At 42.7% G+C, this 24703-nt stretch overlaps 1 protein-coding gene across 1 annotated transcript in view; it reads right to left on the bottom strand.

The window, feature by feature from the left end:
* The window catches only part of LOC126480802 (transcription initiation factor TFIID subunit 1), a 241206-nt gene that overhangs the window by 47243 nt on the left and 169260 nt on the right, over nucleotides 1-24703 (bottom strand). Inside the window, exons 16-18 of the mRNA XM_050104121.1 lie at nucleotides 20626-20759; nucleotides 7171-7339; nucleotides 80-224 (exon numbers count right to left, since the gene is read on the bottom strand). Coding sequence (XP_049960078.1) covers nucleotides 80-224; nucleotides 7171-7339; nucleotides 20626-20759 — 448 coding nt within the window. The remainder of the gene's footprint in view (nucleotides 1-79; nucleotides 225-7170; nucleotides 7340-20625; nucleotides 20760-24703) is intronic.

Raw genomic sequence — 24703 nt, 5'->3', positions numbered from 1 at the left:
AAGAACATGTCTTTTAAAGTACAGCAGAAATGTACACAGCCTCTAGAAGCTGCACTATGTTTACATATTGAATGTTTACCTGTCTGGGAACCATAGCCGCTAAGTGACTGATTGTCTTCATCATCTTTTTTCTTGTCTTTTCCTTTACGCTGTTCTGGATCTCCGTCACCCATAATCATCTTCCTCAGCTCTTGTCGCTCCTGTTCCTCTTTTTCCAAGGAAAGCTGAAAAGATGAAATGCCATTAATGTGTGCTGTAGAACATAAAAGACCACATAATCTGTTATTGTTTGACTAGTTGATGAATTTTTGTGGGAGGCGAGCACAAACTAAATAAAATCTTTAGTGAAAGTTTCCTCAAGGCCATCAAATGTAGAACCTGAGATGAGGGACAATCCCCATCAATCCTATTTACTAACTGCTTGCTACGAAATTTGTGTAAGAAATATCAAAAGATTGGAGATCTTTTGGAAGACATCTCAGAGTTTCACTTGCACCCAGAGAGAGAATATTACAAAAATTGTAAGATGAGATCCTGAATTTAACAGTCCTCTAGCAGAAGCGATAGAACACATGTGGAGACCAGAAGGGGAACAAATGTGCAGAACACAGAATTATGTAAAAATTTACTGGTAAAAGATACAGCAGAAAATTGTTCGGTATTGTATACAGAGTGAAACAGAACTCCATCGACAAAATTGCAGATGCTGTCTACTGATATTTTGTGAGTATTTCGGTATAAGGGACTCGTGCTCCAGTGATTCATTACAGAATAATAGTGTAATTGTGATTTATTCAGTTTGTTATCACAATAACATTTTTTCTGTGAAAATACTATCACAACAGTGAAGAAGCTTGTACTATGCAATCATCAAAATGTAAAAATGTAAAACAGAGCACTGCAACAACCCTCAGAACATTTCTTCAATGTGGTTGCCAATGCAGTCACTGCGGAAACAGCTCAGGACAGCATCATTGTGCAGCTCTTACGCAGCATACAGTGAATCCATGCACAAGGTACATTCAGACAACTCTTCCACTAGTATACCTATTCATACAGTTTGGTATCACTGTTAACTTACAACTAACACTGCTGGGAAACAAACCACAGGCGGAAACGAGCAGTAATGAATGTAAGCTTGAGGGCAAAGAGTAAAGAGGGGATTAGTGTTAACAGCAAGTATGAGTTAATGGCACATGTTTGTTTCCAAACAAGACACAAAATGTGTACCATCAACATTTGCACTGTTGTGCAGAAATTTTCAGTGCAATACAGACATAAAGTTAAGTGGGTGTAATAACCCAAATGAAATTCAATTACTCTGTATGAGCCACCCAGAGACCATTGATCCCTTATATCAAAATACTTAGAAAATAGCCCTGAACAACTTCTGAAATTTTGTTGGTGGAGTTCTCGTTCACCCTGTGGACAACGTTGCTCAGAAAATTGCAAATTTCAATGATATTGACCTATATTCTATTTATCTCATACTCTGATATATGCAACTGGTGAAGTACACCTAACTGTTTTTAAAAACAGAAAAAATTATTTTAGTATTTTTTTAGCTGCATGCTCTTACGAGAAGTGATGCACCTAAAAGCAAAGGATAACTGAATTTTACCACGTTTTGCATGAAGTTGGGCAAGTGGCATGGAATCTGATATGCGAGCCAGTCTCCACTTCACATATACACTGTTCATTTAGATTAAAGGCTGATTAATATGTACTATTTGGTCCACGTATAGTGACACCTTAATAGGGGGCTTTCACTTATGGCTGTCGGTTTATGTATTTTAAACCATGATAGGATAATACAAAGTAGGTTAAGTTCTAAGTTCTTTCATATTCTAACAAAAATTAGTGCACAATACAAAACTTTGCATTCATATGTCATGTGCTCCTCTGGCTCAAAAAACATACACAGTTCCCTACCACATTCTGCTTGCCGACACTATTACTGTCTTTTCTGACTACTTCAATTCTCCTCTTTGCAAAGTGACTTTATGAGAATGGATGGTAGATTCGTGGCATGATGTACAGTAAGTATGTAAGAATCTTGTAAATAGTACCATATTTTCTGCTTATGGTAGCTTCAAGGGAGTGCCCTTGTCTATGCTTTTCCAGTGACTGTGATCTCAGATATAGTTCTTCAAAATCCATTATTGTACTCTCTGATTCGCTGTCAGTTTCACTGATTCTTCTTATTTCAAAAGCAACCTCTGCTTGCTGAGTATGACTTTCACTGTGTTCTTAATGTACCGTTTCTTGGGTACACTGTCTTTTCCATCATCATGTGGGTTGTGGGGGTAAGGAGGAGGCATGGGGTGGGTGGGGAGGATAGCTGGGTAGGGATGGAGGAAGGTATAGTGCTGCTTGTGAGAGCATGCAGGGACATGGTGGGGAAAGGGTAGGTCTGCCAACTGCACTCAGGAGAGTTGGGGACAAGGGGAAAACAGAGTAGTTGGTGAATTGGTAAATAGAAGGTTGAGTAGTGCTGGTGTGGGAGCAGGCAAGGGCATAGTTAGGTGGAGGACAGGAACTACAAAGGTTTAGGCCAGTCAGCTTATGGGAACATAGAATATATTGCAGGGAGTTCCTACTTGCACAATTTGAAAAGCTGGTGTTAGTAGGAAGGATCCAGATTTCCAGGCTGTGAAGCAGTTATTGAAGTGAAGTAGATTTTGTTGAGCAGCATTTTCAGTAACAGGAGCACAGTAATTGCAAGTTAGTTAGTAGATCACATGACTGCTTTCACAGGTAACCCTGCCTTTGATGGGATAGGAGATACCTATGATCGGACTGGAGTAGGTGACAGTGGGAGGATGTGTGGGACAGTTCTTGCATCTAGGTCTTTTGCACGGATATGAGTCATGAGGCAAGGGGTTGGAAGCAGGGGTGGAGAATGGATGGACAAGGATATTGCATAGGTTTGGTGGGCAGCAGACCCTGTCGCCTACTGCCCCCTCTATCCTGTTATCCCTCCCACTACCCACCCCAGGCCGCCTCCTTTCTTCCAGCACCCACTCCAGAGTGCTGGGCATGTCCGACACAGGTGCAGTTCGCAGTCTGGCCACAGTGGCCAGAGACAGTGGTCATGGGTGTGCAAATTGTACTTGTGTGAATGTGTATGTGTATTCTACTCTGGAAGAAGGCTTTTTGGCCGAAACCTAACATGTATAACAGTCTTTTCTTTGTGCCTGTCTGTGATTCAGTGTCTCCTCTATATGTTAAGTAGCAATCTATTCTTTTTAATAATATGGTTGCAGAGTAATGATGTAGATGCAAGGCCTATTGCACAGACGTAGTCTCATACTGTTCAACAAATGAAGCTCACTGGTACAATGAGGTTAACAGCCTCTTCTTCTTTTTCTTCTTCTTCGTAACCAACACACAAAAATGAAGTGCAGCCAAACCATTTATACTCAAGTAAAAATGTAATACTGGAAACTAGGACAACTTGAGCTCTGCGGTGATCTTGAGCCCAACAGGGAAAAGAGTTTCACTCTGTTGTCAGAGCCAACAGCTAGTCATGAGAGTGGTAGGACTATGATTTTCCACTATGCAGAAACAGTGTTGCTGGTGTGGACAGATTTGTTGGTTCATATACTGGCCACCAGATGCTCTGTTCTGCCTTCGAAAGTGTACAGCCCATTGATTGTCCTGTGGGATTTGAGTTTCAGCAACTCTGGATCATTTCCTAACCTTCAAATATGATTTTCACATGCATTCACTTGTAATATAACATTGTATTTTGTAAAATGTAGTTTATGAAATGGTTCCTGCTGATAAAGAGTGTTTGTGTGACTGATCTACGTGAGCCTGAAAATAATATCAGTTCTTCTGACTCTAAGGCATCAAGGTTTAAAAGTAAGCAGAACTAAGCTTTCAGGAGTGAAAAAACAAGATTGAAAGAAAAAGACAGAAAACAATGTTGAATAAAACTAGCTCAGATGATGGCGGCGACACCTTTAGCCTGCACTTAGCTAAAAATAGTGACATCACCTTGCGCAGCGGTGGTGAAGAATATATAGGACATGTCATTAAGTTCTGTAGAACCATTGTTTCTCACTGAAAACACAACAAAGATAAAAATCTGTAAAAATAAAAGCAAGCCACCTTGACTAAAAAGAAGACCATTTAGATCAGGGTCGACCATGGGGTGCAAATCCGCGTGCATGCACAATGTGCTGTATGTTGTGTGTGGTTCGAGGCATGACCTGTCTCTGAACTACTTGCTTTTTCTTGGCTTTGCCTGGTCCTTCCCAGAACTGCTCGGTGCAACGCGACATTTCATTTCTTCCAGCATTTGCTGTAGCATTTTTCTATTGTCACAACTTTCTTCAATTCAGCAGAATTGTGGTGTCTGTGCCATATATCCTTTGCTATTTGTTCATTGTATAAATGAAATTCATAGGTCCAGTGACTGTTTGTACAAAACGAGGGAGTCTAGCAATTTATCATCACCAGCTTTTAAAAAAGAATGCAGGGATTAAGGGAGGGAAAACAATTCTCAAACTCTATTATACATTTGCATAATCAACAAGTACCACAAATTTGCTATGGAATGACATTACAACACCTTTCAGAAAGAAATTAAGTATTTACATGACCACAAGGGAATAAAAAATAAAAAGATTGAAAGAAGATCTGTATGGGATTCATTGTTTTGTACATCAAGAAGCACTTTGTGGTATATAAACACATAGAACACGTGATGAAAATTAGTGGTACAAATGCTAACCTTTCTGAAGTTGCACGCATTACTACACCATCAGTTGCAAGAATTTTTGATGAACTGAATGAAGAGTATGTAGATGTTAATATTATTGTGAAGTACGTTTTTAAGCCACAGGGCATGCCTGTAAGGAACCAGTCAAACTGCAATGTAATTCCCATTTAAAAGACAAATTATTTTATTTTTGAACTGTCCACAAGATCTAAGTTGCTTTTTCTAAGGAAGAGTTTCCACATGTCTCCATAATGAGGTTGCAAATGTGATACAATATTTCAATCAACATACTTATGTGAGAGACTGTTTTGTTAATGAAACTAATAAGTCACGGTTACGTGGCAACTTGAGTGACAAAAATCTACAAAATTGTCTGTGTCTGTCCACATGCTGACAGTCTGTACCAGATATAAATTTTTATTGTGGCTTCAGCACGAAAAATAATTAAATAATAATGAAAATGTGTTTTATTTGTGATCAGTGTTCTAGAGAAACAATATGAAACCAAGCCACATGCAAGCCATTCAAGTTCCTTGCGAGAGTACGTGGTGTCCTCCTCCTTGCTCCCCCATCCTCCTTCACCACTCCTTTCTCAGCTTCACACTCAGACAGCGTGGCATGGTAGAGGAGAAAGTGCAACAGTGATCCGCACATATACGAGAGCTCTGCAAGCAAGCAGAAGTCCTGGCCAACGCTGATATAGACAAATCAAGTCTGGATGTAGGAAACTTTGTTTGTGTGAAACAGAATGACAAATTTACCCGAGAATGGTCCTTCAAACAAAAGAGGAAGTTTCTCTGATCGGACACACGGAGCCCACCAACAAAGCCATGAAATGGCCAGCTTAAAAGGATATTCTGTTCTACAAATGGGAAGACATTGCTAGAAAAATAAAATCAACAAAACCTGAAGAGACGTCTTTTACAGTCATTTTGAAGCACAATACATAAATGCTTGCAATTATTCCCAGTTCTTGGAAACTTGTTCATTGTTGTTATGACAACATTCCTTGTTTCAAATAAAAGCATGTGCTAGCAATGCCTTGTAGATTTTTGCTCACACATTTCCCAAAAATACATGCATCATTCACTTTGTTGTTTTTACCCCGCTTAACACATTTTTTAAAGCTAACTACATTTGCATTTTTTTTATTTTGTAACTCTAAGATATTCTTCTGACACAAAATTTCAGTCCTCCTCATTCAACACAGTACAAATTGTTACTGAATCACTAGGAAAAAGGGCTAGGTTCAATTTACCCAACTGTAAGTGCAACATGGACCCAAAGTAAATTGACTTCAAAGCAAATTACTACTTGAAAAACATGTACTTAACAAGTTGTTTCCTTACAAATACTCTGTAGTTTTGGAAAAACTTATCTGATGTGAAAAGAACTTATTATTTCTGCCAAACATTTTTTAAAAAACCAGGAAAAAATAAAATTTTGTACTCCAGTAGCTCTAGTTTACAGTATGTACGTTTGTGGAAAAAGGTACCACCACCTCCAACACAGGAGTTCTAGACAACATAGGGACATCATGCACAAACATTGGGAGATCAAGTTCACATGGTAAGAACTGGAGTAACATTAACATGGTATATTAAAATAACCAAAATAATTTTGATTAGGATGCAAGAATTAACAAATACTCATACAAATTTCTTGTTATGAAACTAATATCACATCATGAAACCAAAATGGTGGTCTAAATGACAGCAACATCATGCCATCAAGATAAGTCACAGGAAGTAAAGGAATTCTGAAACAAGAACCTATTATTCACATTAACAATTTCACAATTTCAGAATGAGATTTTCACTCTGCAGCAGAGTGTGCGCTGATATGAAACTTTCTGGCAGATTAAAACTGTGTGCCGGACCGAGACTCGAACTCGGGACCTTTGCCTTTCGCGGGCAAGTGCTCTAGCGACTGAGCTACCCAAGCACAATTCACGCCCCAACCTCACAGCTTTGGAAGGTAGGAGACGAGGTACTGGCAGAAGTAAAGTTGTGAGGACGCGGCGTGAGTTGTGCTTGGGTAGCTCAGTTGGTAGAGCACTTGCCCGCAAAAGGTAAAGGTCCCGAGTTCGAGTCTCAGTCCGGCACACAGTTTTAATCTGCCAGGAAGTTTCAATTTCACAATTGACTCTGAATGAGACAAGATGGAAAAAAGATACATAGACAATTGGAAAATATCACATCACAGTATATACCAAAGATGAATTAACAATTAGTACAGTTAAGACATCTCTCTTGATACTTTTTTTTGGAAAGTGAAATCAATTAATTGAAAGGTAGGAGAAGACTGTAATGTTACAGAATCCACAAGTCACACAAGTTACGCTTCAGAAGCTTCCATATGTTTTTCTGACTGTCAAAATTTGCCCCACCTTCAGTTTGAAATACAAGTATTGCCACTATTACATTCCCTTACATACTTACTTGTGTACTTGTCTTTTTATTGGACAGCATGTTTTCAATATTTTTGCCCATTTCTTCAATATCTGAACTATCTTCATCAGAGCTTTCACCTTCATCTGTCGAAAGGACTTCATTTGATGATAATACTCTATTCTGCAACTCAAATATTCGCTGACACTCTTCCTTGTACCTGTGAAAATGCATATACCAGGAACTTAATGTAGAGTCAATTAAGAGAAAAATAAATAAAACCAAAGTGTTAAGACATTTTTTCCACAATTCTCTTTCTCTTCTGGGTAAAATAGTCCCTCTTTCTGATCTGTGGACAGTGACTATTCAGGAGGATATTGTAATTAGGAAAAACAAAAGTGGCATTCTATGGCTCGAGCATGGAATATGAGATCACTTAATCGGATGGGTAAGCTAGAGAATTAAGAAGTTGGTAGGTTGAAGCTAGATACAGTGGGAATTAGTGAGGTGCAATGGCAAGAATAGCAGGAATTCTGGTCAGATGAGTACAGGATTATATACATAAACTCAAATAGGTGTATTGCATAAGTAGGCCTAACAATGAGTGAGAAAATAAGAATGTGGATAAAGTACTATGAAAAGCATAGAGAACATAGAATGGCCACATGAAGCGAAGACCCATCACAGTGGTAGAACTGTATATGCCACCTAACTCCACAGATGATGAAGAGATTGTGAGACATATGATGAGGTACAAGAAGTCTTCAGATAGTTAAAGGAGTTGAAAATTTGTGATTAGAGACTGGAATTTGACAGTAGGAAAAGGAAGAGAAGGAAAAATAGCTAGAGAACATTGACATCTACATCTACAACTACGTGATTACTCTGCTATTCACAATAAAATGCCTGGCAGAGGGTTCAATGAACCACCTTCAAGCTGTCTCTCAACCATTCCACTCTCCAATAGCGCACGGGAAAAAAGAGCACTTAAATTTTTTTGTGCGAGCCCTGATTTGTCTTATTTTATCGTGATGATCATTTTTCCCTATGTAGATGGGTGCCAACAGAATGTTTTTGCAATCAGAGGAGAAAACTGGTGATTGAAATTTCATGAGAATATCTCACAGCAACGAAAAACGCCTTTGTTTTAATGATTGCCACTCCAATTCACGTATCATGTCTGTGGCACTATCTCCAATATATACAAAATGAGGTGCCCTTTTTTGTACTTTTTTGATGTCAACAGTCAGTCTGACCTGATGCGGATCCCACACCGCACAGCAATACTCCAGAATAGGGCGGACAAATGTGGTGTAAGCAGTCACTTTGTAGAGCTGTTGCACCTTTTAAGGGTTCTGCCAATGAATCACAGTCTTTGGTTTGCTCTGCCCACAGCATTATCTATGTGATCGTTCCAATTTAGATTGTTTGTAATTGTAATTCCCAAGTATTTAGTTGAATTTAAAGCCTTCAGATTTGTGTGACTTATCACGTAATCAAAATTTAGAGGATTTCTTTTAGCACTCGCGTGAATAACTTCACACTTTTCTTTATTCTGGGTCAATTGCCACTTTTCGCACCATACAGATATCTAAATCATTCTGCAATTTGTTTTGGTCATCTGATGACTTTACAAGATGGTAAATGAGAGCATCATCTGCAAACAATCTAAGAAGGCTACTAAGATTGTCTCCTATGTCGTTAATATAGATCAGAAACAATAGAGGGCTTACAACATTACCTTGGGGAACACTGGATATTACTCCTGTGTTACTCAATGGCTTTCTGTCTATTACTATGAACTGTGACCTTTTTGACAGGAAATCACAAATCCAGTCACACAACTGAGGCGATATTCCATAGGCATGCAGTTTGGTTAGAAGATGCTTGTGAGGAACGGCGTTGAGAGCCTTCTGGAAATCTAAAAATATGGAATGAATTTGACATCCCCTGTCAATAGCACTCATTACTTCACGAGTAAAAAGAGCTAGTTGTGTTTCGCAAGAACGATATTTTCTGAAATCGTGCTGACTGTGTCAATAAATCGTTTTCTTCAGATACTTCATAACTGATGGAAGCACAAAAATAAAATGGAAATGAAGTATGCAAAATAAAATAAAGCCTACTAAAACTAGCAGAAAATGCAAAGTGTTGAAGTAGGAATGGCTAGAGGAGAAGTGCAAGGCTGTAGTAGAAGGCGGCATGGTTAAGGGAAAGATAGATGATGCCTTCAGAAAAATTAGAGATATCTGTGGAGAGCAGAGAAAATCCTGGATGAAATCAAAAAGTCAAATGGTAAGCCATTACTAAGTACAGAAGGGAAGGCTGAAATGTGGAACAAATATATAGAGAGCCTTTAAAACAGAAACAAATTTGAAGATAAATTTATGGAAAGAGAAAAGAAAGTAGATGAAAATGAGATGAGAGATTTGATATTGCAAGAAGAATTTGAAAGAGCACTGAAAGACTGAAGTGGAAACAAGGCTCCTGGAGTAGGCAACATTCCTTCAGAATTACTGAGTTTGTTGGAAGGACACGCCATTACAAAACTATTCCATCTGGTATGCAAGATATGCATGAAAAGTGAAATAAATTCAGAGTCCAAGAAGAATGTAATAACTCCAAGGAATTAAAGGTGTGGAGGTAACTGAACTATTAATCTAATAAGACATGGTGGCAAAATATTAACACAAATTGTACTCAGGAGAATGGAAGGACTGGTAGATGGCGATCTCTTGAAGTATCAGTTTGTGTTCCTGCATTTGTCCGGGACCATACTAACCCAACAACTTATCTTAGAAGATTGAGTGAAGAAATAAAAACCTCTGTTTATCATGACACAAAACAATGGCAACTCCAGGTTCGAATATCAACAATATTAGAAAAAGGATAAATTGCTACTCACTGCAAACATGACACATTGAGTTACAGGCAGGCACAATGAAAAAGCTGTGCATTCCAATCAAAATTGCCAAAAGATTTCTGACTCTACAGTTGGATGTTATAGACAGGCACAACAAAAAGACTGTTACAGAGGCGTCTACAGATAAGACAAGAAAACACACACACACACACACACACACACACACACACACTAACAAAAGCAAGAGATGATGGTCCTGTGTGTGTGTGTGTGTGTGTGTGTGTGTGTGTGTGTGTGTGTTTTCTTGACTTATCTGTAGACGCCTCTGTAACAGTCTTTTTGTTGTGTCTGTTTATAACATCCATGTGTAGAGTCAGAGAAATCTTTTGGCAATTTTGACTGGAATGCACTCTTTGAAATTCTGAAGATAGCAGGCATACAATATAGGGAGTGAAGGGTTATCTAAAACTTGTACAGAAACCATTTTGCAGTTATAAAAGTCTGAGGACCTGAATACGTGGCTGTAGTTGATAAGGGAATGAGACAAAGTAGTACTAGCTTGCCACAGTACGTTGACCGTTCACATGGTGGCTACCAGGAATGACAGGTGGCTCATCCTGTCCAAGTATTGGACTGCCGAGAGGAGAGGGGCAGTGGGGAGAAGGCAGAGCTGACTCCTTCCCACAGTTCTGGTACCATTATCTGTCGTTTTATGGTTATACGAAAGCTGAGGTGACAGGTGCAGTTATATTGGCAGAACTCTTGAGACAAATGTACATTTTCCAGCTACTGCCAATTTTTCCCACTACTGGCAGCACCAGTAGAAAAGAGTTGTCTTATTGTGGACAAATAATAGACTATTCCCATGTTAAGCGATATGGACATTGTTGTAACTGCGACCGGAACAGTCGCGGGGTTAAAGTGACGGAAAGCATGGCGGGTTCCGCGGAGCAGCCCACAAACAACAACACAACAGGAGAGGATGGACACGACCAACCAAGAACAGAACGAACAACAACAAGATTGAAACAACAGAGTCACAAGGAAACCTAACAACCACGTCCACTCATACACAGAACAAGAAAGTTAGTAAGCTGTCTAACACGAGGCGATGTGTCCAGAGACGTACGCAAGATTAGACACGCTGGCTGAGCGAGAGGCACGCGCTTAAATACTCTATCGGGGGCGCCGTTATTGGCCGCTGGAACCATGTGTTCCACTGTGGTGCCCTCACACTAAATGCAGGCTAGGAGGCGTGCGCCGGCACAGCTTATGGCGCGATGGTTCAAAGACCTCTAAGGGTCTTTGACGTCCATGACATCTGGCAGGGATTCAAATTCCGTGGCTCGCGGTACCAGATCCCTCCCCCCTGAAACTTGCGCGTAGGGGCGGAAACGCCCCGGACGGTGCCGAGGTGGGCGTAAGTGGTAAGAGGAGCCGAGCTCATCAACCACTATTGGCTGGGAGGAATGGACGTCCAAGGTATCCATGACAGCCGATCCAGAATCCCGGGCGGGGGAGCGAGCCACCAATCCACCTGAGGGTGAAGAGGGCCGGCAGCAGGCCCGCAGGGAGACGGCAATCGGGGGCAGGGACGGTAACTCGAGGACCATGTCTGCACCCAAAGGAGGTAGGGGAACTGGCTGCGGCTCAAGCCTGCAGCAGCACGTGGGCGGAGCTGATTATGATGGCAGCACTCCAAACCTTTCGACGCCTGTGCTGATGTCACACGCCGCCCACGGGCCGCAACGACCGTGGTGGGTGTCCAACCCAAATTGCACCCGTACTCGTGGGCCCACAAGGCCGTGCTAGGAGCATACTGCTGCAAGGGCTGGGAGTGGGGGCAGGAGGAGGGTGGCATCAGAAAATGGAGCAGGGTATGTGGCTGTCGCCCATGAAGGAGCTCTGCTGGACTGTGTCCGTCAATTGGCGTAGTGCGATAGGTGCTCAAAAGCAGGATGACGGCTGACGTGGTTGGAGATGTGTCGACCGCCTTAGTCAACTGGTGTTTAAAAGTGCGAACAAGCCTCTCCGCCGCGCCATTGGACAAAGGATGGAAAGGGGGGCTACGGATATTTTTGATACCATTTGCCTGACAGAAGCCGTGGAAGGAGAACGCTGTGAATTGGGGACTATTATCAGAGACCAATGTGTGTGGCAGGCCCTCAATGGCGAGAACCTGGGCCAGGACTGTGAGCGTAGCCTCTGTGGTGGTGGATGCCATGCAGACAACATATGGGTATTTTGAGTGGGCATCAACGATGAGTAACCACATGGACCCTAAAAACGGGCCAGTAAAATTGATATGGATGCGGTCCCAGGGATGGCGAGGCACAGGCCAGGGTGCAAACGACTGAGGGGGGGGCTTGCCTGGTGATGTGCACAGACAGCACCCGAAGCCGCAAGTCCGGAGGGATGACCACCCAATGGGCATCTGACTCCGTGGCCAACAGAAGTACATCCTCGATCAAGGAGAGCCAGTGGGACAGGTGGTGCCAGGGACTGAAATTGGACTGCATCCGACAAGTAACATAGGAGGGCCACCTGTGGACCACGTAGTGGAGAGCCCGCCGCAAGACAGGGTCGCAGCGGGTAACTGCAGCAATGTGAGCAGCCATGAGAGGCAGTCTGTCTAGTGCATCCCGGCGGGCGGAATCAATGTGAAAGCAGAGGACCTCCTGTTGGTCAAAGGCAGGATCAGGGCCGGCTGGGAGACGTGACAAAGTGTCCGCGTTAGCATGGTGGGCGGTGGGCTTATACCGGATGGTGTAAGTGTAATTACGTAAAAACAATGCCCAGCACTGGAGACGTTGAGCTGTTCACTCTGGAAGGTGAGAGTTGGGTCCGACAAGTGTAACCAAGGGTTTATGGTCCATCAGGAGTGAGAACTTCGCCCTAAAGAGGTAGGTGTGAAATTTTTGGACGGCGAACACGATCACCAGGGCCTCCTTTTCAATCTGGGAGTAGTTCCGTTGTGCTGGGGTCAACATCTTAGAGGCATAGGCGATGGGCTGTTCGGAGCCCTCGGCATCCTGGTGCGCAAGGACATGCTGTATGCCGACGCATCAGCTGCCACAACCAAGGGGTGGTCCGGAGAGAAAGGAGTAAGGCAAGGGGCGGACTTCAGCATCGTCTTTAAATGGAGAAAAGCCTGGTCACAGGCAGGAGTCCAAACAAAAGGTACCCCTTTGTGACACAAGTGATTGAGGGGTTGAGCAACGGAGGAAACCTGGGGCAAGAACTTTAAGTAATAAGTAACCTTGCCCAAAAACACCTGCAGTTCAGATAAGTCCTTGGGACAAGGAAGGGCCTCAATGGCCGCGACATTACAACCCGAAGGGCGAATGCCATCTTTGCTAAGCCAGTGGCCTAAGTATTCCACTGCCGGTTGAAAAAAACAACACTTGTCCAGCCGACAGTGTAAACCAGCAGATTGTAGAGCATGGAATAGGGTTCTGAGGTTTTGCAAATGTTCCTGGTGGGAACACCCGGTGACCAAGATGTCATCCAGATAATTCACACAGGCGGGAATACGCTGGGCAAGCTGCTCCAGGAATCGCTGGAAAATGGCCGGCGCTGAAGAGAAACCAAAGGGAAGGCGCTTGCACTTATACAATCCAAAAGACATGTTGATAACCATGATGTTCTGAAATTCGGCATCCAAAGGCAACTGGTGGTATGCTTCAGCCAGTTCGATATCTGAAAAATACTCTCCCCCGGAAAAGCTTGGTGAGAAGGTCTTCCTGTCAGAGAATGGTGTAAGAGTCAACAACTGTAATGCCGAAGTCCCCACACAGCCGAAGGGACCCATTAGGTTTCCGTATGACCACCAATGACATCGCCCAGGCGCTGTAAGTTACAGGCTCCAAAATGCCAGCGGCCTGCAGCCGATCAAGTTCCTGCTTGACCGCCGGCTGTAAGGCCACCGAAAGGGGCCAGGCCCAGAAAAAGCAAGGCTGTGCATACGGCTGTAAGGTGAGGTGCACCTGAAAACCGGAAGCACATCCGAGATCCGTTGCAAAGAACGACGCAAAAGCGGGGCATAGATCGTCCAAGTCTTGAAAAGGAACAGCCATGGACACAACCTTAACTTCGTTGGAAATGGAAAAGCCAAACAGTTGAAACGCATCCAGGCAAAAATATTCGAAGCCGATGGATGGTCGACGACAAAGAGGGTAAGGAGCCGGGAACATGCTTGTACGTATCCTGGATGACAAACTGCTCACAAAGGGGAATGAAACCGTCTCCGTAGACGACCTAACGGTAAGAGGGAGGTGACAACTCAGGAGAGCCCAGCTGGGTATATGTCGCCATATTAATCAGGGAGGATGATGGCCCCAGTGTCGACCTGAAAACGGTCATCCTCAGTGAAAAGGCAGAGTGTGAGAAAAAGCTTCCGCACTGATAGGTCATCCTGTGGGACGACCGATTGCAGAGCATGGACTGTAACTTGAGGCCCAGGAGGGGCAGGACTGGAGCGAGGAGAGCGACTACAACAAACTGATCAGATGTGGTCCGCCTTGTTATAGAGGGTGGGGACAATCAGCCTGCGAATGTGCAGTAAAGCACTGTGGGCATGATGAAAGTGGGCGGAGGGACCGGCAACTGGAGGTGCCGATGCCACAGAGACATCCGACAACGAGAAGTCCTGACGGCGCTGGCCATGGTCGGCCGGGCCATGTCGACGCCACAAGGGCGGAACCCGCCGTGACGCTGCAATCGCCACCACCTGTGGTAGCACCATAAGACGCTCGTTAGCTGCCTGAGCAATTTCAAAGCAGTGGGCAATGCGGAGAATCTCTTCCAAGGAGGGGTTGTCAAGTTTCAACACCACAGTACGGACCTCACGATCGGGAGCCAGCTGAACCACCACATCCCGGATCAGGGAGTCTGCACGCAAAGCCTTACACTGCTGATTGGTGCACGTAAAATCGCATTGATGGCTGAGACTCTATAAGTCCGTGACCCAGGAACGATCCGATTGACCAGGCTGTTTATGGTACTGGTGAACTCCAGCTGAGAGGCGACCACATGGTAGCATTGGGAATAATAGTTTGTCAGCAAAAGGCATATCTCCTGGAAAGAGAGAGCCACAGGATCGGACAAGGGTGCCGACTTGCGGAGAAGAAATAACTTGTCTGGGGAGGCCCAAGACAAAAACAATGACTGCTGCAAGGAGTCGTCCGTGACTTGAAAGCGGTGAAATGTTGTTTCAGCTGATGTAAGTAGGTTTCCCAGTCCTCTTTAGTGTCATTAAAGGGTTGAAACGACGGCGGACACAGGAAAGCATCAGACACCCGAGGACTCGGAAGCTGTTGCGGTAATGCGTCCCAGGCATCGACTTTGTCCATTAGCAATCGCAGCAACTGCTGTAAGATGTCTAACTGGAGCTGCTGCTGCTGCATGAGCTTCTGCTGTTGCTCCAGCAGACAGACCAACTTCGCCTCCATACCAACAATGACCACTGTTTACCTCATCGCCAAAATGTTGTAACTGCAACCGGAATGGTCGCGGGGTTGCAGTGACGGAAAGTGCGGCGGGACCTGCGCAGCGGCCTGCGAATAACAACACAATGGGAGAGGACGGACACGACCAACCAAGGACAGAACGAACTACAACAAGATCGAAACAACGGAGTCACAAGAAAACCTAACAACCATGTCCACTTGTACACAGAACAAGAAAGTAATTAAGCTGTCTAACGCGAGGCAATGTGTCCAGAGACGTACGCAACATTAGACTCGCTGGCTGAGTGAGAGGCAGGCGCTTAAATACTCTATCAGGGGTGCCGCTGTTGGTCACTGCAACAATGTGTTCCACTGTGTCACCCTCACACTAAATGCAGGCCAGGAGACGCGTGCCGCCACAGCTTACAGCGCGATGGTGCAGAGACCTCTAGGGGTCTTTGACGTCCATGACATCTGGCGGGAATTCAAATTCTGCAGCACGGGGTATCAGAGACATATGCCACATAGTAAAGGAAACCTAAGCAAAACTTAGAAAAGGAACTGATTGTTCAGGGAGAATTAATAAAAACTTTTGAGGTTTGCCGGTGAAATTTTAACTTTGTTGGAGACGGTAAAGCACATGGAAATAGAATGGACCTGAAAGATTAGTCAAACAGAATGGATAGTGCCTTGAAAAAGAGTTTATAAGATGAACATCAACAATGCCAAAATACAGGTAACGGAATGTAGTGAAATTAAATCAGGCAATTCTGAGGAATTAGATTAAGAAATGAGGCAGTTAAAGAATTGATGAGTTTTGCTATTTGGACAGCAGAATAAATGATTATAGTCAACATAGGGATGATGAAAAATGCAGACTGAAAATAGCTAGAGATGTCCATCTGAAAGAAAAGACAAATAGTTTAGCACTTAATATAAAACTATGTGCCAGGAAAATTAATCCAAAAGTATTTGTCTGGAGTGAATCCTTGTACAGAAATGAAACACAGATAATGAACAAAACAGACAACAGGAGAACAAAAGGTTTTGAAATGTAGCCTTACAGAAGACTGCTGATGTTTAGATAGTTCGATTAGATAATTAATGAAGAGGTACTGAATCAAACTGAAGGAAAACTAACTTTGACTAAAAGAAGACATCGTTAATAGGACACATCATGAGGCATCAAGGAATAGTGCGTTTGGAAATGGAGAGCAACGTGGGAGGAGGGGTGAGAGGGGAGGGGGAGGACAGAAATTGTAGAGGGAGACCAAGGCCTGAATACAGTAAGCATGTTCATATGGAAGTAGAATACTGCAGTTATGCAGAAGTGAAGAGGTTTTTACAGGATAGTCTAGTATGGAGACCTGCGTCAAACCAGTCTGCTGACTGAAGATGACAATGACGACGCCAAAGACAACAACAACAGTAATTTCCTATTAACCTGCGACACCAATTCACTAAAAGTGTACCTAACAAGGGAAACTCCCCATTACACCCCCCTCAGATTTACTGATAAAATGGCCCACTGGATAGCCCATCAAAAACTGAACACAGATCAAGCATGAAAACAGGAAGGAAGGGTACAGAACTGCGAAAAAAGAAGCAAAATAGAAACAGTGAATGGTCCAAGCTCAAGATGTGCAACATCAAATGAGTTGCAAGCACCAAAGTGTCATGGTTGTGTGGTCATGGTGTTGGACTGCAAAGAGATCTGTGTTCAAATCTCCCTCATGCCCCACACACACAAGCGCGCACACACAAAATTATGAACTTTCCATCCAGTCATTGACATGTTTGTTCTCCTTCTGTAGTTTTGCCAATTGTCATACTATATCCTGGCTATAATATATGAGTCATGTGGTAAGAATGTATTACTGGTGAGAGTAAATGTGACAAATGGTGCGAGCAGGTGAGGTACACATAGACCTCTCACATATATGGAAACAACAAATAAATGGATGTGAACTATGTTACAACAAAGGAATTCAAGAAGCAAACCTGTCCCTTCCTTACACTTCGCTATTGGAAACAGATATTACAACAAATTTGAATCCAGCAAACAGAAATGTCAATGACCAGATGGACAGTTCATAATTTTGTGGAGGAAAAAAAAAAAGAGGGGAGGGGTGGGGGGACCATGGGGGAGATCTGAACATGGATTGCTCCTTTGTCACAGTTCAGTATACATTCTTTCTGTTCTCATGCTTCATCTGTTTTCAGTTTCTGATGGGCTATCCACAGAGCAATCTTACCACATAATCTGAGGAGGGTGCAATGGGAACCTTCAGATATGGAGAAGTTCATTAAACAGAAAAATGGGGGAGAATATGGGGAGGATGAAAACAAACATGAGAAAGAGAAACAGCCATCAGATTCTCTGTTGATGCCAATTGTTTACATGCACAGCCATAATTCTGAGACATTTGTTTCCACTAAAATATATATAGCAATGTAAGTTTTATTTGATTAATGGAAGGAGTGAAGTTACCCACTCACTATATATTGACTGCACACTTTTAATTGGCCCCTGAGTGAAGGATGCTGGGAGTGTAAGCTTGTGATCACAATGTAGCACACACTGGCTGCTGAGATAAGCACTGCCTCTTTTTCCCAGAACAGAGAGCTTACAGCTCTTAAACAAAATTAACACTAATCCATTAATGCACTGCAGAAGTGACACAAAAGTTGATTGAAGAGTAGCTAGGTGGACCAAGTATAGCCTCTTTGCTTATTTATGTAAATGATATTAAAATCACTATGCAAAACAATGCACATGGACGGACACTATATTCACAATGACTAGTCACTCTTATGGTGCACAATACTAAAGGGTGGCAACAATTGTGAACATTCCAGGGCTGCACAAAGTCAATCCATCAATCACAGAGGGGGCAAGGAAAAGTGTGTGATCACTAGTTAAGGTCTTGTGCTGTCAACAGACATATAAAGAAGATGGCAAATGTTGTAGAGCTTTCGGTCAATATCCTCCTTCAGAGCTAAGAGACATTTATATTTCTAGTATCAAATCTTACTTGACATACAGGGTGCTCAAAAAAAGTATCAGAAATTCCTACAGGGAATTATATTGGTCAAAACTAAAATTATATATCCAGAAACCTATACCTGTTGAGATATAGAGCAATCTGTCCTCTCATTCCCATCTGTCTGTTACGTAGGAGTAGACGCTATAGACAGTGTTGCAAGTGGTTACCTCACATCATAAACGTCCCTCAGCCCCTCTTCACAGCTAATCACAAACACCTGGCTCCATTTGGATTGTGTCACATGCACTGGTCAAATGTTCCTATAATGTCTGCACATAGCTAACAGGTTGGGCATACACCAATACTTTTAAATGTCTCTGTAGCCATAAATCAAAACTGACTTAAGTCTGGAAAATGCGAGTCCACGCTATAGGACCTCCTCGACCAATCCATCACTCATCGATCATTGCATTGAAGTACAGTCCCATGATTAATAGAAAATGGGGGTTGTGTCTTGTCGTGCATAAACCACAGTCGTCATCTTTCTGCAAGTTCAACATCACCCAATGGCACCGGTAATTTATCACGCAGAAATCAGTGATACAAACAGCACCTGTTAATCTATTTGATAAAGTGTATGGCTCTAAGAGATTTCCACTGATGATTGCTGCCCGTAAATTGCTACCAAAGCAATCCTGATGCCTCATCTCCATGGTTGCTCAAGGATTTGCATCTGCCCACATGTGCATACTATGGTAGTTTACTATGGCATCTCTGTAAATAAAATGCAGGCTGTCAATATTAAAAATTACTTGTCACAAGTAAAATATCCGCCCCATACCTCAGAAGGTATTGGTGTCCGAACATAAAAGTACAGGAATTCCTGTAGGAATATCTGAAACCTATATTTAAAAAAAACCTGTGTATGTACTGCTGAATGAAATATTTTGCTAAGCTACGGTACTATGTCACAAAATCTTACACAGAACTGATTTTTAAGGTAAAAGTTGTTGCATGGCACATACTGGTTTGCACAATTCTAATGAGCACTGAAGATCGGATCTGAATGTTCAAGCAAACTTCAAAAAGCATTAAGACACTGATAAGAAACTTGAAATTATTACTGAATACAAAATCAGAGAGGAAGGATTTAACAGATCAATTTTGCATGCAGGCCTGAAAATAAATTACTATTAGACTGAAATCTTTTATAGCCAGCAAATAAATAAATAAAAAAAACACACAAATGAACAATTATATCAGAAAACCACGCTGTGAATTATTGGATTTAGGACAGTTTAAGATGACAGCTGGATGAACAGTAAGCACATGGAGGTAAGGAATGGTTCTGAAACAGAATGTTTACGAGGGATTTAGGGCAGCTGAAGATAACAGCTGGATGAAAAGAATGCACGAGGCGGTGAGGCGTCACCCCAAACAGAATGGTTACAATCAGAGCAGTTTTCCATTTCTGACTTATAACAGTGAGACACTGATTTTATCTGAGGTTATCATTGAAATACTGAAGGTGACAACATCTAGAGAAGCATGGTGGGTACTACTGGGAGAGTGAGGAAAACAAATAAATGAGTCTGGAAACAAATTTGAAATGAAGACATAATTATGACTAGAATTAAAATGAATAGCCAGGCAAAAACATTATTACTAGACTATGGAAGTGATCTGTTGAATTCTAACAGATAAGAAAAGACCAAAAAAACTATTTAACAGATTTTTTAAATTGTATATCTCAGTTTCAGGCCATCAATAGTCTCGGATATTTTACTCAGCCATCATATGATTTGAATAGGTTACATAGTAACTGGCTGCTTATGTAACGTATTCATAGCATCTAATATTAATTTCGTAATGAGTCAAAACCAGCAATGACATCAATTGTGTGACCTGACACTGAAACATATAATTAAAAAAATACAAAATAATCACCGTGTTTACGTAAGGCAGTATGCCTGGGCTGTGTTACATAATGATAAGTTGGAGGCATTCTGGAACAATATGCATACAACTGAAAAATATAATGTCTCGAAAAGTCTGAAAGATGTTTTTGTCTTGCAGTATATATCAAATGTCCAACCATAATGTCAATGACGATGATAATGATGATTACATAGAAAATAATTAAAAATTTCTCATAGGATGGTTCTATATCCCTCTGGATATTTGCAAGGTTTGTACACTTATTATTCACCTCTCTTGATGTTCAGCAATAGAGAATCTATTTCCACGAGAAAACTTTGTCATTCCTTCTTCTCCTGCCTTTGCTTTTTCAGTTGAAAGTGTTCGGACAACATCAATAACTTCCCATCGAGACAGCTTCTTTATCTGCATAAAGAAACAAGCAAAGCATGTTAATCTATCATTCAATGCTTCCGAGAAAAAAATTATTTATTGTTTATTAATATATATGCAGTTCACAGTTATAAAAAAAATAATTCTAAAGAGCACATGGATTCTATACAGTGAGCTGTATGCCACTCTACTAACAGCCATCACTCTTATGAAATAGAGATCTTTTAGTGAATTTTGTAGCTATTAGAATCAATCAATGGAAAATCTAGCATGGTATTTAACAATTTCATGAAAAAGATAGTTGCTACTCACCATATAGCAGAGATGCTCAGTCGCAGATAAGCACAAAAAAAAAGACTTTCATAAAATGAGCTTTCTGCCTACAAGACACCTTTGTCAGAAAAGGACAAACAAACAAACACAAACACAAACAAACACACACACACACACACACACACACACACACACACACACACAAAACCACCTCCTCTCTCCTGCCCTCTCTCCACATCATCCATGCACACTCCCAGCAGCACTTTATCAACCCTTACGCCCATCCTGTTATCCCTCCCCCACCCCGCCCCAGCCACCCCCTTACCCCCACCTGGTTGCCTCTGCTGTCACTTGCTGCTGCTCGCAGTCTGGCTTCAGCTGCACAAACGCCCCAGCCACCTCCTTACCCCCACATGGTTGCCTCTGCCATCACTCACTGCTGCTCGTAGTCTGGCTTCAGCTGCCAGAGACAGTGGTCACATGTGTGTGAGTTGTGTGTGTGTGGTCTGTTTTCGACAAAGGCCTTTGTGGCCAAAAGCTCATTTTGTGACCGTCTTTTACCTGTTATAATAGAATGTTAATCAATGAGTTTATTCAATTTTTAATGGGCAGTAATTAAGCTTCAAATATCTGAATCTAATGAACAAATTTTTGAAATACAATAAAGCTGATAGATGATCTTTTGTTTCATTGACAATAAAAAAACTTCACACCAAATAATGGTATGAGAACAGAACATAATTCACCATACGAAACAAATGGTAGCCAACCACCTCCCACCCCTCGTCCCTTCTCCCTACAACAAATAAAAGAAGAGATTTTGAAAGTATGACAAATGAGGTGGGTGTTATATCCTAGCCAGTAATGCCACCCGAGCCCGCTGCCAAAAGGTTGGCAGCATCAATGTCCGGACGCCGTCCGCATAAGCAGCGCCAGCGAGACAGGAAATCGCCGCAAGTCTGCGCGCGCCACCGCTGGCTTCTGGGTTCTTAAGCACTGTAGTCGCGAGCGCTAGGACAGTTCTTTATTCGCCGCTCAGTTGTATACTCGCCACCGAATTGTGTACTTGCTAGTCAGTTGTGTGTGTTCATCGCAGCAGAGTTGTTGTTTGTCATCAGCCGACGTTGACCTAGCCGCTCCGACTCGAACTAGACAGATTTCTGTAGACACGGAGTTCACTACTGTGTTTCTGTATCTTCGTAATAAAGATAAGTACCGACTTTTATTTAATCAGAGTGTTTGGGTTTTCATCTTTCTGTTCACTGTTCCAGCGGACCGGTCGGCCCGCTATTAAAAGTGTGGCGGTGACTTCGTAAGCCGTTTCTACAGTGAATTGTTTGTCGCTACGAACGCCGCCACAAAACTGGCGACGAGGACTTCCGAACTCGTGTGCAGGGCTGGTTCAACTTGTTTCTGGTTATACTAATTATAGCAATAAAATTTTGGGGGCTAGTTTAATTTGTGTTCACTATGTCTGCCGAATTACAACAGTTGATCTTGTTACAGAGTCAGCAAATACAAAGTCTGGTGGAAGCAATCGCCAAACAAGCGGCTAATCCTCCAACACAAAAGGAACAAGCACAGGCAGCACCACCTTTCAGTGCTTTTGATGCATCAAGAGAAGAATGGCGAGAATATTTCACGCAGTTGCAGGCGCACATGACAGTCTACAAAATCATGGGTACTGAGCGGCAGCTTTATTTAATTTCCACTGCAGGCGTGGAAGTCTATCGACTACTTTGTAAGTTGTTCCCGGAATCCAAGCCAGAAGCTTTAGACTATGACGTTGTTGTTAACAAGCTTGCTGAGTATTTCCAGTCGCGAGTTCATGTGGCAGCAGCCAGATTCAAGTTCTTCAGATTAAAGAAACTGCCACATCAATCTAATAAACAGTGGTTAACAGATTTACGGGGCCTCACCCGTCAGTGCCGATTTAATAATGTGTGTGGAGCTTCCTACAGTGATGTCATGTTACGAGACGCTATTACTCAAAACATTGCAGATTCTCGTATTCGTGCTGCTATCTTAAAGTTGCCTGACCCGTCATTAGAGACTGTGATGAACATCATTGAAGCCCAAGATACTTTTGACTATGCTGAGTGTGAGTTAGATCAGCCATGTATTTCTCAAATTGCCTGTGCTAAGCAAGTTATGTCACGCCCGCGGCCCCACCGGCAGAGTCAGACTGTAAACACTAGCCGGCCGCGTCATGTTAAACACATTCGTCAGCCGCGTGTGCAAAATGATAGAGTTAAGTCTTGCCCTAAGTGTGTTCTTGCTCATCCTCGTGAACGTTGCCCGTTAAGAAACGCGGTTTGTCACTTTTGTCAAAGGAAAGGACACATCCAGACTGTTTGTTTGCGTAAACGCAAGAACAATTCTAGTGCTGCCCAGCCCATGGATATTCATGTTCTTCAAAGCCAGCCCGCCCAGAAGGTCGCGTTTAAAGACTCGTCCACGGTTCGTGTGGGTAATAAACTTGTTCGCAATAAGCCACCCACCCAGCCCTCTGCTATGCGACCCAAGCGTAATTCAAACGCTGTAAAATGTAATGTACAGACTGCAAGTGAAGCGGGAGTTGTTGTTCCACCCGCCCAACCCACGAGTTGTCGTAAGCAGCGAACACGCGCTAAACGCGCTGATTTTGTGTCTTCCGACTCCACTGCACCGATCCAGAGACAGTGTAATAAACTATTTGTGAAGCTACGCATCCAGGATAAGACCTTCAATTTTCAATTAGACACTGGTGCATCTGTGACTCTCATAAATAGTGCTACGTATGCGGCTATCGGCCGCCCTAAACTTTCAGCGGCAAAACATTCTTTGGCTACTTATAGTGGCGAACAAATTCCTGTGTTAGGTGTATGTAGCGTGCCAGCCACATTCCGTGGCAATACAAAAACAGTTTCATTCACAGTGCTCCGCGCTACAGACAGTGTAAACATTTTCGGATTAGACTGTTTTGACTTGTTTGGCCTGTCTATCCAAGACAATGTGTTGCAAATTAATTCTGTTGTTGTTCCTCAAGACAGCATAACCGATTTGTGTAAACGATACAGTGACATATTTAAAGACGAACTAGGTTGTGCTGTGAACTTTGCCGCTCATATTACGTTAAAAGATAATGCTCAGCCTCGATTTTTTCGTGCTCGTCCAGTGCCTCACACCCTCCGGGCACCTGTAGCAGATGAACTTCGTCGTTGGCAAAACAACGGTGTTATTCAACCCGTTTCAGCGAGCCAGTGGGCTTCTCCCTTAGTTATTATAAAGAAACCGTCTGGCAAGTTACGTTTGTGTGCTGATTTTAAGTCGACAGTTAATCCTCAGACTGTCATTGATTCTTTTCCTTTGCCTAGACCGGACGAGCTGATGGATAAGTTGGGGGAAGCTCGTTTCTTTTCCAAAATTGATCTCCGTGAAGCATATTTGCAACTGCCCCTCGACGAGCAATCACAACAGTATTTTGTCATAAACACGTCGTTGGGGTTGTTACATTTTCTGCATTTGCCTTTTGGTTGTGCGTCAGCTCCAGCTGTTTTTCAGCATTTTTTGTCACAACTTCTGGCTAATGTGCCATTGTGTTGCAACTATTTAGACGATATTGTTGTGTCCGGTCGGACGCCTGCTGAACATTTCCGTAATTTGGAGTGTTTGTTTACAGTGTTGTCTCAGGCAGGCCTACGTTGCAACATCGATAAATGTTC

This window comes from Schistocerca serialis, chromosome 5 (genome assembly GCF_023864345.2).
Source record: "Schistocerca serialis cubense isolate TAMUIC-IGC-003099 chromosome 5, iqSchSeri2.2, whole genome shotgun sequence".
NCBI classification, from domain to species: domain Eukaryota; kingdom Metazoa; phylum Arthropoda; class Insecta; order Orthoptera; family Acrididae; genus Schistocerca; species Schistocerca serialis.
The sequence above is the reverse complement of the archived record's forward strand: the minus strand, read 5'-3'. Positions and strand labels throughout refer to the sequence as shown.